Source organism: Lobosporangium transversale (assembly GCF_002105155.1).
Source record: "Lobosporangium transversale strain NRRL 3116 chromosome Unknown BCR41scaffold_62, whole genome shotgun sequence".
Classification (NCBI taxonomy): Eukaryota; Fungi; Mortierellomycota; class Mortierellomycetes; order Mortierellales; family Mortierellaceae; genus Lobosporangium; species Lobosporangium transversale.
In genome coordinates, this window is record NW_019029040.1 from 61,620 (window position 1) to 75,898 (window position 14,279).

At 40.3% G+C, this 14,279-nt stretch overlaps 3 protein-coding genes across 3 annotated transcripts; all 3 read right to left on the minus strand.

Annotated features, from left to right (window-relative positions):
• Positions 1–4,460: 4,460 nt before the first annotated feature.
• Positions 4,461–6,883, minus strand: BCR41DRAFT_313678 (Cation/H+ exchanger; the record flags this gene model as incomplete). The annotated part of the gene is made up of 5 exons (XM_022021148.1): positions 4,461–4,905; positions 5,062–5,510; positions 5,669–5,783; positions 5,964–6,114; positions 6,757–6,883. Coding segments are annotated over 5 exons (1,287 nt in total), but the record flags the coding sequence as incomplete, so codon positions are not given.
• A 2,431-nt stretch (positions 6,884–9,314) lies between these two features.
• BCR41DRAFT_313681 (hypothetical protein) lies at positions 9,315–11,239 on the minus strand (the record flags this gene model as incomplete). Its single annotated transcript, XM_022021149.1, has 3 exons — positions 9,315–10,598; positions 10,718–10,973; positions 11,124–11,239. The coding sequence occupies 3 exons, from the start codon at positions 11,237–11,239 to the stop codon at positions 9,315–9,317; spliced, it is 1,656 nt and encodes a 551-aa protein (XP_021876190.1).
• Positions 11,240–13,136: 1,897 nt separating this feature from the next.
• Positions 13,137–14,253, minus strand: BCR41DRAFT_375174 (hypothetical protein; the record flags this gene model as incomplete). Its single annotated transcript, XM_022026925.1, has 2 exons — positions 13,137–13,506; positions 13,637–14,253. The coding sequence occupies 2 exons, from the start codon at positions 14,251–14,253 to the stop codon at positions 13,137–13,139; spliced, it is 987 nt and encodes a 328-aa protein (XP_021876191.1).
• Positions 14,254–14,279: the final 26 nt, after the last annotated feature.

Sequence of the window (14,279 nt, forward strand, 5' to 3'; positions counted from 1 at the left end):
GAACTTGGCGTTTTACCTTCGCCCGATCAGTGCGACGACGCGCCCGCCTCACAAAAGCCTTTGGCACAAGTCCCAATACATAAGTCCATACGCAAATCTAGTATCCTTGGACATTTCTATAATACAGATGCATCTGCTTCGAATGCCAGGTTAAGAACAGTCTCGGGGTAAAGTGTGGCATAAAGTACAAGAAGTCAGGGGGCGGCAGATCACGGAAAAACCATCTCCTCAAAAACCACTCCACAATATATGAGGCTGTGCAGGAATTTCGCCTCTATCAAGGCATGGTCCAGAATGTCAAGTCGTCAAAAGATCAAGATGATGATGATGAGTCCCCTAGACCACAGGGGAACTTCGAAGTGGCTAGAGAGGGATTTGTTCTTACGACTATGAAGAGGCCACTTCCGTATGAACAACAGTTCTTCGAGAAATTACTTTTAAGGCTTATCGCCGACAACGGAGCAACCTTCAATTTAAATGGCTCGGATTCTTTCAAGGCAATATGTTTGCAACTTAATTCATTATACGTAATTCCAAGCACAGACGCTATCCAATCAAACATGGATTTAAGTGTAATGCAAATGTGGAGGCAAATCGAGATACATCACTGATCGTAAAATTCAAGGCGCAATCACAGCGGATAGTTGGACAAGCGGTGATCAAAGGAAGTTCTTTAGAGTAACATTTCACTTTCTAACACATGACTTTCAGCCGGCTTCAGTTGTGATTGGCATGGAACTAGTCCAAGGCCCTCAATCGGCAGAAGTCCTATTGGAAAAGCTTGGTAAGAATATCATTGCTTTAGCTCTGTCGGTTTACTGCCTGTTTGAGACCAATGTAAATAACACTTTTAATCCTGGAATTTGTTCTATAGAACGTGTAATCGCAAGATGGAATTTGGAAGGGCATTTGATCTGCGCAACAACGGATCAAGGGTCGAACATAAAAAGAGCCATACAACTTTATAATCTAAAAAAGAGTATTACCTGGCTTCCCTGTTTTTCCCATGTAATACAGCTGTGTATCAATAAGGCATTGGAACGAAGTTCTGGAGCTAAAGCGGTGATGGAAAAATGCCAAAAGATCTCAACCTTCTTCAGAAGCTCCAGTCTTGCTATGGATATGCTTAACAATCAGCGTAGCAAAAGTAACAAAAAATTGGTCAAACTACTTACAACGAATGTCACGCGATGGAACTCAAAATTCAACATGGCAGCAAGGGTGCTTGAAGTTTCAGAAGCAATTACAGCGGTCTATCAATTAATGAGGGCAGCATCCAAAGACGAAAAGCTCAAGGCTGCAGAGCTCGAGCGGCTCCTCCTTATCGAGGGAGATCTTAAAGGATACGATGCATGCTAGTGGGGAAAGTCTGTTTATAAAAACAAAAAAACTCTGCAGCGAAGCCTTTAAGATATTCAAAGAGAATAATACAGTGACAAAAAATCCGTTGCAAACGAGTGATTATCAGATACTCTACTTCTCTTCGGATTTTGCGGTAGAGCTCTACGCTTCATCGGTACGCTCGCCGGACTACAATCACGATCGCTTTAAAGATAAGCCTCAGGACTATTGGAGGCCATATGGTATCGATGAAAATATCTCAGTTGGGGATCTTGCCCACTTCGCGTGCTCGTACCTCTGTATCCAGTCCACATCAACTGAGTCTGAGCGTTTGTTCAGTAAGGCAGGGCTAGTCCTCTCTCCACTTAGGACCAACCTCAGTGATCGAAATGTGCGCAACATCATTTTTAGTCACAGCTTTGAGAAGATTCGGACTTTGTTAGACTTACAATGAAATAAATTAAGCGTTTTTATCTACACTGAGCGTCAACAGTGTTGTATTTTGTCCACTATTTGTGAAAGTAGTATAAAGTGATTGGCAATATTAAGTTTTAATCGCTTTATTCTGAAAGATGCGTCTATATTTTGGACTCCATCAATGAAACTCGCTATATTTTAATGCTCAGACGGAGGCCTAGGCCGTTGTGATGACATAAGGACATCTTCCTTTGACTTTGCAGCTTTTTTTCTGATTACTCATCGTAATGTGGTAATTCTTCATCTATTAATTCTCGAAGCTAATATCTAAGATCAACTAGAGGATTTACAAACCACTCATCAATTTCAAAGAATGTATTGATCAAGCAGATGTCGGGCGCGTTTCACCCCTTTCTTTTATGAGAGTGTTCTTGAGTTAGAAGACAAGTCAACTAATAGGACATTGGATAGGCCAGAGAGCAACTTTAACATGGCATTATGTTTAAATTTTACTTTGATATCCCGATGAGAATATGCCGTATCGCCATGCCGGTTGAAGAAATAAATGATAAAAAACTTTTTCTCATACCATTTTTAATGACTTACCACTTAACATCTGCCTCAAGAATAAAGTATATATTCCACGGGGTGACAACCATGGTGCCTGAGGGACAGGGACTTCAGCATTGCTAAGCCAGGGCAAGACTTCTTTTACTAAACCCAAAAAGAGTGGCAAGAGAAGAATCTAGTACAATCGTATCAGTGCTACTCGGCGTCACAGACGATGATTATTGGTCTTTAAGATCTTTGAGATATAGAGATATAGAAGCCTCTCAAGAGATATAGAAGCCTAGCTATGGAAGTAGAAGTTGGCTTTGACTATATATAGTCAACATTAGTAATAAAGAGAAAGCAGAGGCAGAGATGCCGAGCATTTACTGAATTATTAAAGTACATGGCCGCTTTGCGAGACAAGATCAGACAAATAAAGTTAATCTGTCAACTGTTCGTGGTAAGCGTGTCTTTAGGGATGATGCAGAAGGTTCTCTGAGAATTGAATGAGAATGGCAATGGCAATGGTAGTGCGAAAAGAGAAGAAGCCTGTTATGCATGCAGATGATTGTGGATTTTTTTTATTCAAGGACAAGCCTGTGTGCTTTTCTTCAGGTTAGCGCTGTTTGTGCAATAGGTTTGTGCTGTTTTCAGAACAGGTTCGCGCTGTTTTAGAAAAGGTTTGTGCTGTTTCAGAACAGGTTCATGCTGTTTCAGAACAGGTTCGCGCTGTTTGGGCAATCAGCTTGTGCTGTTTGGGCAATAGGTTTGTGCTGTATGAGCGACAAGTTTGTGCTCGTTTTCTTCCAGCACGTGCTGGAAATCGACTTTCTCTTCAGGCTCAGATCTCTGCTTGCCACCAGTCTGTGTGGCTTATGAGCAATGTATGAACGCTTCAACGACCTGGAAAATTTTTCCAAAGTCGCATTCATCACAGGGAATTGTTGATAGTGGTGGTATAGCGGCGGTCCTTTTTTTTTTTTTTTGGTGGGCGATAACAGTAGTAACCGGGGGAATGTATAACCTAATTTTTTTCCGAACGATTTCGATAGCAAAGTCGTTCGAATAATCAAAATTCGACTGTACTTTATTAATACTCATTGGCATGATGAGGTTTATCTAAGAGACTTTACATTTCAAGGGAAATAAAAAAAAAAGGAAATTACAAAAAGGGCTTTTTTTTTGTTACAAAAGAAAGTGGCTCGAGTTTATAAAGATTATTCACGTCCCTTGATCCAAGGTTTAGATCTGCTATTGTCATTGTCACTCCCGCTTTTGCTTCTTCTCTACCTGCGTTCCTGCTTCTCCTTCTCCTCGTCCTCAAGCGCTTCCACTACCCTGACTTGGCCTTGTCCTTCAACCTCATGGTTCACAGTCCAGGTTATTCCAAGGCCATGATCCTCTTTCTCACATTTAACTTCATAAATATTAGATGCAGAGAGCTGATAATGATTACTTAATGATCCTGACTCGCAATGGCTTTGATCCCTTTGCTGTTGTTGTCGTTGTAGCTGCTGCTCTTGATATATTGCTGAAGGAATTTGGATTGTCATTGAGGATCCATTTGAGGATGAAGAAGAAGAAGAAGAAGAAGAAGCTTCAGAATTCGAGTCGGACTGGATATTCAATTCTTGGCTAGCATGGCGACTCTTGCGTAGAGACTCGGTCGTATCTCTCTCGCCCTTGCCTTTACCAAGTGAGAGAGAGGAAGCGGAATTGTTACTAGAATTAGGTCCTAACAGCCACTTCTTCTTGGCTGACTCCTTCATTCCTTGGACCATGCATTCTAATGTCCTCGTTTGGTTCGTGTAATTTGTGCTCCTCGTTTGATTCGTGTGATTAGTGTTGGTTCTACTCAGACCTAACGGTGGTGACATCATGTTGCCCCCAAACCCTACTACTCCTTCTCCTCTACAATAACCTCCATAAGGATGGTTCATCAGCCTTTGCTGCTGATAGTATTGGTGCTGTTGCTGTTGCTTCAAATCCTCACCCGCCATGATCAACGACCCATTACTGAGGGCGGCCGGTGCTCCCCTCGGGATCAAGATGTCGTCTCCAATGTTGACATGAGGTAACCTTGAAACTGCATGAGTACTCTCCTCTCGCTTCTTGGACCAAGTTCTCGTATACTTGTATTGTAGATGTAACAACGGGACTGTCACTCCATGGATCAACACACTTGAGAAGATTAAAAACATGACGATAGGGAAGATCACAGAACGAACGCGTAACAGACGGTCGAGGTTAAAAGCATTCTCGCCCAGCTTTTCAGGGTTCGTCACCTGGGCTGTGACCTTGGAGAGATACATGGCTCCTACGCCAATGGGTCCAAACCATCCTGCAAAGGCCGCTTCCCGATAGGTGGTCAAAGCAGGGACGAACCGTTTCATGGCCACCACAAAGGGCATTCGTCGAAGCGATAGGATCAGCATCGCCAGAACAATCAACCGCCAGACAGAGAGTTCCAACATCAGATCATGAAACTGTGAAAACGGGACAGATGCGCCAATGTAGATAAAACACGCCAAGTTGAGTAACATATCAATGATCTCCTGGATATGAGCTTCTGCAATTTCGTTCGAGAACCAATCACTAAAATAAAATAAAGCAGAAAAACAATAACGTTAAACATTAGGAGAAGAAGAAGAAAAAAAAAAAAAAAAAAAAAAAAAGAACTGGGTAACATGGCGAAACTTTTTCCTCCAAAAAAAACAAAAAAAAAAAAGAAAAAGAAAAAGAAAAACTTACTCCCATGCAAAGACATTTCCTGCAACAAAGACTGCCAACAGATCATCCGATGCTAGGATACTCACACACCCTGCGACAGCCAAAGCCAAAGCAATGGAAAAGACCAAGAAGGACTCCTTATCGATCAAGTTCCTGTTCTTGGCTCCTTTGACCAACTTTCGGGCCCCAGCCCCAATCAATCCCCCCAAGGTGACACTCAACAAGATTTGGTAGAGCCAAATCATATAGACCCATTTCCCTAGCGCCATTCCCACATTTTGTTCCCGAAGTAAAAACAACCCGAGGTATAAAAACGGTAAGGCCATTCCATCATTCATTCCCGATTCTGCTGATAATAAATGTCGGATCCTGGGTGGTACATATTTCTCTGCAAAACGTCCCTTCACCACTGAATTTGATAAAACTGGATCGGTCGGTGTCACACAAGCTGCCACTATCATGGACTCGATCTACAATATTCCCCCCCGAAATAAAGAAAAAAAAAAAAAAAAAAAAAAAAAAAAATAGAAAAGTTAGAGAGAATGTCTTTGATAAAGCTTGATCGTTAATTTCCTTTATTTTTTTTTTTTTTTATATATTTCTCGACATGAATATAAAAATCCTTTACAAAGCTCAAATCTGGGATCAGGAGCCACATCAAGGTTGCAGAAGTAAGCCACATGAGGATCATCAATGGAACTATCATCATGACAAGGGATCGCTTTTCCTTCAGCATATAGGATCTAGTGATTGATTTTTTAAAATAGCGGGATTTGGTAATAAATAGCATTAGCATTAGCATTAGCATTAGCATTAGCATTAGCATTAGCATTAGCATTAGCATTAGGATTCAATCCTGTTTCTGCTTCTGCCGGGTGGGTTTTCCTTCATGCTGTATTTATTCACCCCTCTCCCTCTCTTACCTTGGTAAAGAAACGCCAGCAGCCATGACCTGGACAGCGATCACGATCTTTGTGAACTCGAGCGTTACGGTATCATATTCCTTCCAAGACAATGGATCAAAGATCCCAAGAGCATAGGGTCCAATGATGATTCCGAATACTGTGGATACAACTATTATTATTATTATTATTATTATTATTATTATTATTATTATTATTATTATTATTATTATTATTATTATTAAAAAACACATAAAGATCCTACGGTTAGAAAGTTCCAAAAATGGATATAATTTTTTTTTTTTTTTTTTTTAGTCCACATGGACAAAAAAGAAAAAATAGATATTACACAGCAATGTATGCACAAACGCAAGAGCACAATTTAAAGAAAAAAAAAAAAAAAAAAAAAATCCCTTAATTCACACACACATCCCCATCCCTGAGGGTGAAAAGACCAAAAGGGCTATCTCTTAACAAAATAGCTCAGCAATTACAGTGCATTATTGTAGTGGGAAAGAGATGCGAAGATATGCAAGGACCGTAAAGAACACTAATCAAATACGACCTTGTCTGATTATTTGATTTTCTTTTACAAAAAAAAAAAAAACGAAAGCCCATCTATTACATATCAGGCAGATAGGAGAAGGGGAAAAAAGGAGGGAGGGATCATCACAATACCTTCTCTCAGACAGAAGGGATAATAATAATAATAATAATAATAATAATAATAATAATAATAATAATAATAATAATAATAATAATAATAATTATTATTATTATTAAATATAATAACAAAATACTAAATCAGACTTACATGCCTCGGATATAAACAACTTCTCCTTGACAAATAGGCTGACTAGCCCGAAAAAGATAATGAAGCAGCCCAGTAATGCATATGCTACATGCTCAGGTGCTGGATCCAGAGCTACCTCAAGTGACATTTCTCTGGCTTTCGTTTATTATTATTATTATTATTACAATTGTTGTTGTTGTTGTTGTTGTTGTTGTTGTCGTCGTTATTAAATCCCTCGTAGGCCGTCGTTTGTCTTGTCTTTCCTTATCTCCTTTTCCTTATTTTGCTGACTGTGCGATTATAGAACCGAAGTGGAGCAGTAGGTTAGAAAGAAACAAAAAAAAAATAAAAAAAAAAAATAAAAATAAAGAGAGAGAGAGAGAGGATGAGGAAAGGAGGGTAGGGGTTCGTATAGATAAAGTGAAACCAAATAAGGTTGGTAGGGAACGCGTCCTGTATTAAAGGAATGTGCCACAAGTGACACAAGGTTTCTGATTAAAAACAAGTAAAATTTGCGCGCGTAATGAACATGAATTGATTAGTCAATGAGAATGAATAGATGAATGAGTGAATGAGTGAATGAACAATGGCAAAGAAGAAAAAAAAAAAAAAAAAAGAATGATAAAGAAAAGGAAAAAAGAGAGAGAGATAAAGAGAGCGAGAGAGGAATAGAGAGAGGAAATAGAGAGCGTGGATTTAAGATAAAGAAAAAAAAAAAAAAAAAAAAGGAGGAAAAAGAAAAACCTACTCATATATATATATACATATGAAAGGAGAGTAGGGAAAGAAACAGGGAAAGAGTATATGAATGATGACAAGAGAGAAAAAAAAAAAAAGAACGAAAAAAGAAACAGGAACAGGAACAGGAACATAGACAGGAACGGGACCAGGACCAGGACCAGGAATGAGGACGCGAAAGAATGAGTGAATAAAATTAAAAAAAAAAAAAAAAAAAAAGGCAGTAAGGTCATTTATCCACCATCCACCTAGCTCCATGAACCACTAATGCATAAAGTATTAGAGCGTTTTTTTTAGGGCGTGTTTTGCAGTTTTTTTAGGTCAAAGATAGATAAAATAGATTTTTTAGACGCACCACAAGCTATCCCTTTATAGTTCCTAGATATCAATTCTTTATTACGATTACTATTACTATTATCTTTCTGGAGAATGAAGGTAGACAAGATAGTCCGTCATCACCATCGTGGTAATTTACGAAGGCAATAGGCAAGAAGAGTAAAAATAAAAATAAAAATAAAATTTACATTAGAAGAGGAAGAGGGAAGAAGGGACAGGCAATTGAACCGTCGGATAATAGAGTAGTTGAGTAGTTGAGTAGTTGAGTAGTTGAGTGGTTGAGTAGTTGAGTGGTTGGGGGATTGGTGTAGTAGAGGGAGGTTGTATATGGGGGAAGGTCACGGACCATGATCCTTTTTTGGAGGATAACATTGGACAAAAAATACCTCATTTAGGAAAGAGCATAAAAAGCCCGCTATTTACGTTCAAGGTGCATATGTCTTCTGTACATGTACATGTACAGTAGACTATTTTACTACTATGGAATATCGCTTAACTCAAGTCCGATTCTAAATATTCTCTTCTCTTCCCTCTCAGGATTTCAGCTTGATTTGTTCACCATTGATTTGGGTTGGATTCCACTGCTCATGAGTACAAAGAAAATAGAAAAAAATAAAAAATAAAATAAAGTATTTATAATCCACATGATTTCAGACTAATAATGCCATCAACGTACATGTACTAAAGTGCAGGTGCATGTGTGTACAGTGCAAATGCATAGTAGAAAGGAGACCTCCTTTAGAGTCCTCGCCAAAAAGTCGTAAACTAATATATTTTTAAAATACTCAATTTGAATTGAGGTCTTTGAAATAAGAAATTTACGTACAAATATTTTAAATCAATAAAGCTTATTTAAAAAAATATATGGGACGACAATGACAGCCTTGTTACTTAAGAAAAGGCTACTCAGTTTGTTTGCCCAGATTCCTTGTAGAGTCTTCTACTCTGTATGGAAAAAATCTGTGAAAATTGGTATGAGGTACTACAATGAGAGAGGTCGTGTACAAGCAGAAACCTTTGATCAAGAAGTTTATCAAGAGGCCACTGATGAACAGGAGCCTGTTGAGGACTTGGAAGACACGATTAGAGTGGACAGCTACGAGTGGGACATGGAACTTGATAGAGTAGTGAACCAAGATGAAGCCGATGCCGTTGCACTAGAGTCTGAGATAGAGGATCTTGTCCAAGATGTTGGAACCGTATTCAATTTAGTGGAGGATAGTGAGTCTGAGGAGGAGCGTCTCATCGATAATAGAAAACGCTTTCGAAAAAATTAAAATTTTGAGTTTTGTACGTGCTTTTTCGGTGTTTAAAAATGGGAGTATTTTATTCAATTTAAAATCTTGAAAAATATATTAGTTTACGACTTTTTGGACTCTATCATTATGTTTATCTCTATTAATAAGCCATTTACCATCCATCTTCTACGCATACTTTTTTTTTTTTTTTTTTTTTTTTTTTTTAATTATTATTATTATTATCGTTATTATTACTATTACCATTTGTTATCCAGTGAACTGACAGCGGGTACTCACAACCATACCATTGACCTCTGCTTCTGCTCTAATTTCCGTCGCTCCAAAATACATGCGTAATTCAAACATAATCTTATGACCTGGTTGGGCTCCGGGGATATGGGGTAACGGGATCGTAAAGTCTCCAATCTTCTCCACCATCGGACCATCCACATACCGCGGCATTGTCAATGATGAGCTTGCATACAACGGTGAACTGATTGGCTTTGGGTATTGGTATGTCACAAACCGTTTCGTGATACATTCATCTACTCCAATCTGTTGCCCCGGCGCCACATACACCGAAAACCGATCCTTGGCTCGGATCTGACCCTCATGGTCCTGGACTTGTTTATGAGGCAAATCAACTCCTACTTCAAAAGCCATCAATGAATCCACGCCATACCATCGTCGAGCCACACGAGCCTGCACAACCCGTGGGGTGATCCCTGCAAGAGCTGCTCCACGGACCACTGCTAATTCTGGACGAGGAGGCACTGTGATCACTCGAACCATCGATGAAAATTCCGATCGTGCTCTTGTCAAAAGATAACCTGAACATCCAAATCCCCCCACCAAGAAAATGGCCTGACAGTTGAAAAGGGTCTGTTGTAACTGGTGTTGGATCAGCCTCAACACATCATCCACGACCGGATCAAACACCTCCCGTCTCATCTCCTCGGCTGTGATCGTCAACACTCCATCTTCAAGACCAATGTCGTAATCTGTCAAATCGGCACGTCCTGGAACTGCTGGCATACTCAGATATTGATCATCCACTCCATCGAATTGTGGCTTTATATTATGGATAAAGGTGTCCATCAATTGAACCCAATTTGCTGGTGTCAACGGACGATCATTACCCCATTTAGAGAATTTCTGTCGTAATAGGCCCTCCATCCGTTCATCTAAAAAGATGGATCCACAGCTATGGCCAGTTCCACGTGTCACTTCCCTCAATGTCCGACCTTGGGGACTTACAGCCACTTCAAAGACAATCAGATCGACGGTACCTCCTCCAGCATCACAGATCATAAAACGTTCTCCATGTCCAATCGAAAATTGATCACATTTCTTTTCACAGTAGAGCGCCGCAGCCTCGGGCTCTGAAATCAAAAGCAGTCGATGCGGTGGGTCCAGAGGTGTGATCATCCCTGCCTGTAATGCCGCCTGCCTCATGATCGCCTTGGCATAATCCGTCCACATGGCTGGAACTGATAGACAATACTGAATATGCTGTTGCTCAAATGCTGAACCAAAACCTCTCAGAACCGTCTAGGCAAGAAAAGTTATAAAAAAAAAAAAAAAAAAAAAGTTCCACCTGTCAGTCTAAAGTAAAGCGCAGAAGGAAAAAAAAAAAAAAAAAAAAAAAAAAAAGCTTCTTTCATTTTTACCTGCAAAACATGTGCATGGAATAAACGTAGATAGTCAGCAATAACATCTACGACTGTCAGTCCATTCGGTAAAGGTGTATGGGGTCCTGAGGCTTCATCCAGATGCAGTTTATATTTTGAGAGCAGAATATGATGTTTATAGGGTGGTTTCGTCATGGCTGCCTTGGCAGTGTAGCCCCATTCCAAGATTTCTTTGGAACCAGGTCCATATAAATTACATGTTGGCACCTTGGGATAATTATGCGATTGTTTTGGCCTAAAAACAAAACAAAACAAAATAAAATAAAATAAAATAAAATAAAATAAAATAAAATAAAATAAAATAAAATAAAATAAAATTAAGCTTATTTCTCATCAGTTCTCTCTCCCCTTCTCTTTTTTTGTTGTCTTTTTTTTTCCTCCTTACCATGTAGAGATCTCATGAACTTCGCCGTCTTGCTGGTATGCGTACGCCATAGAAGAATAGGTCGTACCCCAATCAATAGCCATGATAATAGGATAAGTTGTATTCTCGCCTCCCATCATAGAATAAGATTGGATATATTGCTGGGGGGGTGTGGATGCCGTTGTTGTCGGTGTTGCTATTGTTGTTGTTGAAGGATGAATATCGGGCGAAGACCAAGGTTGAACAACACCTGTTGTCGGATAAGCCTGGTGGTGGTGGTGGTGGTGGTGGTGGTGCTGCTGCTGTTGCATCTGAGGTGTTGTTGGTGGAGGTGGATGGTAGAGAGTATTGTTCATGTATGATGTTGAGGGTGTTCCCCCAGGCATGACTACAGGAGGCATTGGGCTATTATTATGAGAGCTCGCGCCACTATGCGACGTTTGAGGCGAATTCTTTACAGCTGCCGGTGAAGGTACTGGACTGAGCGAGTGTACATATGAGGATGGTATATGAGTAGGGTGTCGGATCGTGTCTGTCATGATTAGCGCTGTGCTGGTGAGGGTGATATCTCCAGTATATTGAGGCGAACGAGGCTCAATTCGATCGACATATTCCTGGCCGTTAATGGATTTGATCAATGGTGCGTCTGGAATCAGTTGTGGTTCACCTGGCTTGTTTGGACCAGGTGAATTAAGAGTACCTACGGTAGCTGGAGGAGGAGCTATATAGTAGGATTGTAACTGTGTATCCCCTTGATGGAACGAATTAAACGTATGCTGTTGCTGGTACTGCTGATGTTGCTGTGGGTATTGCTGTTGCAGGTATTGTTGATGTTGATGTTGCTGCTGTACTGATGTTGTTTGATAGGCAGTTGTAGGCTGCGTTGGTGACGAGTTGGCTGGAACATGGACCTTGACGTTGTCATCAGCGCCATGATAGAAGCCATTCTGTCCCACGGGTTGCCCAGTTGCTGTTGAGAACGAGGCAGTTGAGATCAAGGCTGGAGGATGAGGATAAGAATAAGGATAAGGAGAAGTAGCAGCTGAAGGATTGGCAAAGGCAGAGGAAGGTGACGGTGTTTGAGCTGCTGCTACTGGAGCAGGAACGAGACTTGGTGAGAGAGCCTGGCTGACACTTGGAGCTGCTGACGCCACCTCATTTCCTTGGTTCTTTTTTTTTTTCTTGAGCAGAAACATGAGAATAAAGAAACGTAGAAGCGCGGTTGAAAAATATGGAGCGAGAAGTATCAAAGGTACAATACGAGGATAGGATAGATCAATAGTCCTCAGGTTTAATGTCGAGGTTTTTTTTTTTGCTGTTGCTGCTATTGTTTTTTCTTTTTTTTTTTTTTTTTTATCAAATACAGAATTTTATGAATCAGAAACAAGAGCTGCAGACACTTCAACGGCGTTCCTGATTTGAAGAAGTCAAACGATGAATTGTAAGATGAAATGATGTAACAGATGTACAGTAACACAGTTAGTACAATGATGAATGAAAATGAGGAAAAAAAAAAAAAAAAAAAAAAAAACTCCCAACTCTGTATACAACGAAGCTCTTTTAAAAAATGGGCAAAGAAGAAGGGGCAAGGGGAGACGCCGTGCAAAAAAAAAAAAAAAAAAAAAAAAAATACTTCGTACGACATTAGAGCTGTCACTTTGCCTCGGAAGAGCGACCAAGCCTAATTTTTTTTTTTTTTTTTCGACCATCTTCTCTTGCATCTTCTACATTTTATACTTCTTTTTTTTTCTATTTCTTATTCTTATCCTGTACAGTACATGGCATGCCACGTTTTATTTTTATAATTAAAAACTCTTTTAAGCTACGACAACAGCATCATTCTACTGCGCTGTGGCACGGTCAATACGAGAAGCTACATGCAAATCAAGTCAACGTGTCATGCCATGCAGAATGCCACCTTTTTTTTATTTTATTTTTTTTAATTAATGCTTGGTATGGGTTATTAAACAAGAGAGTACATAAAAAGTATTAGACAAGATCTTCTCCGCCCTCCTACCTCTTCCCTTCTCCTATTCAAATCACCTTGTAAAGAACCATCACAAGCGGCACAATTGCATCTGCTGCAAAAACTCCATACTCTTCACCCGATGTCGCAACAGAACTATCGCTATTACGACTACTGGTACTACTGCTGTTGCCATTTCCACCATTCATCTCATATTGCCGACGTACAACATCAAATCCCTTGGGTGGTCTCTTCATCTTTTCACGACTCGGAGGCATATCATAGGTATGTCCAAGAGCTGCAAAACTTAGAATCATGCACTGCACCTTATTGTCCGTGTCCAAATCTCCATCTCCCTTCCCAGCAGTTGAACTCCTTAACGCAATCATATGATCATGAGCTCGTGACGAATTAGGTGACAGATAAACATACTTGTTTCTATTAGAGTTTTTTTTTTTTTTTTTTTTAAAAAAAAAAATGAGAGAGATGGATGATTCAGTATCTAGGTGAGAAAGAAAAAGAGAAGAAAAAGGAGAAAAAAAAAAAAAAAAAAAAAAAAAAAACTTACTTTGCAATGGTATTCTCAAAACCATCATTAAAGATGAAGCAGCTCGTGCATTTGTCCTGCATACAGTTACGATACATGCCCTCCATTCCAAGTTTGCACCGAAGGTCAGAAGCATGCCACAGAGGTCGACAAATACGCTTGCTCCAGCTCTGACCCTCTAAATAACGATCAAAGCACGACGCTGTGATTGGATGAATGGGTATAAAGTTGAGGCACTGAACTCGGGGGATGCGAGTGTCATCATCATCCGTCACCCAGGTGGAGTAGAAATAGTCGAGGATAGATCGGGTCAAGGGTGATTTCTGATTCAGATCCAAAGGCAATGACATGGGTATCCTGGACGCTAGACAAAAGAGGTGGATCGAAGGACACGTGGGCGCTAATCGTGAAAGCTCCTGTCGTTGATTGACCGGGATCTCTGGTGGGGGTTGTTGGCTGTAGGGTGAGACTGAATGACAGATAAAGCATTCGCACACCGATTCCGGAGGTAATGTCGTTGGCATATCAGGCTTTGGTTTGATCTTGCTAGGACGAAGTGACACGGACGCGAGCGGGGAGGATGCGAGTGGGGAGGAGGTGAGTGGCGATGACGTAAGAGGAGACGTACCAGCGGTCATCTTGCGATTGCCTGTGCGATGAGGTG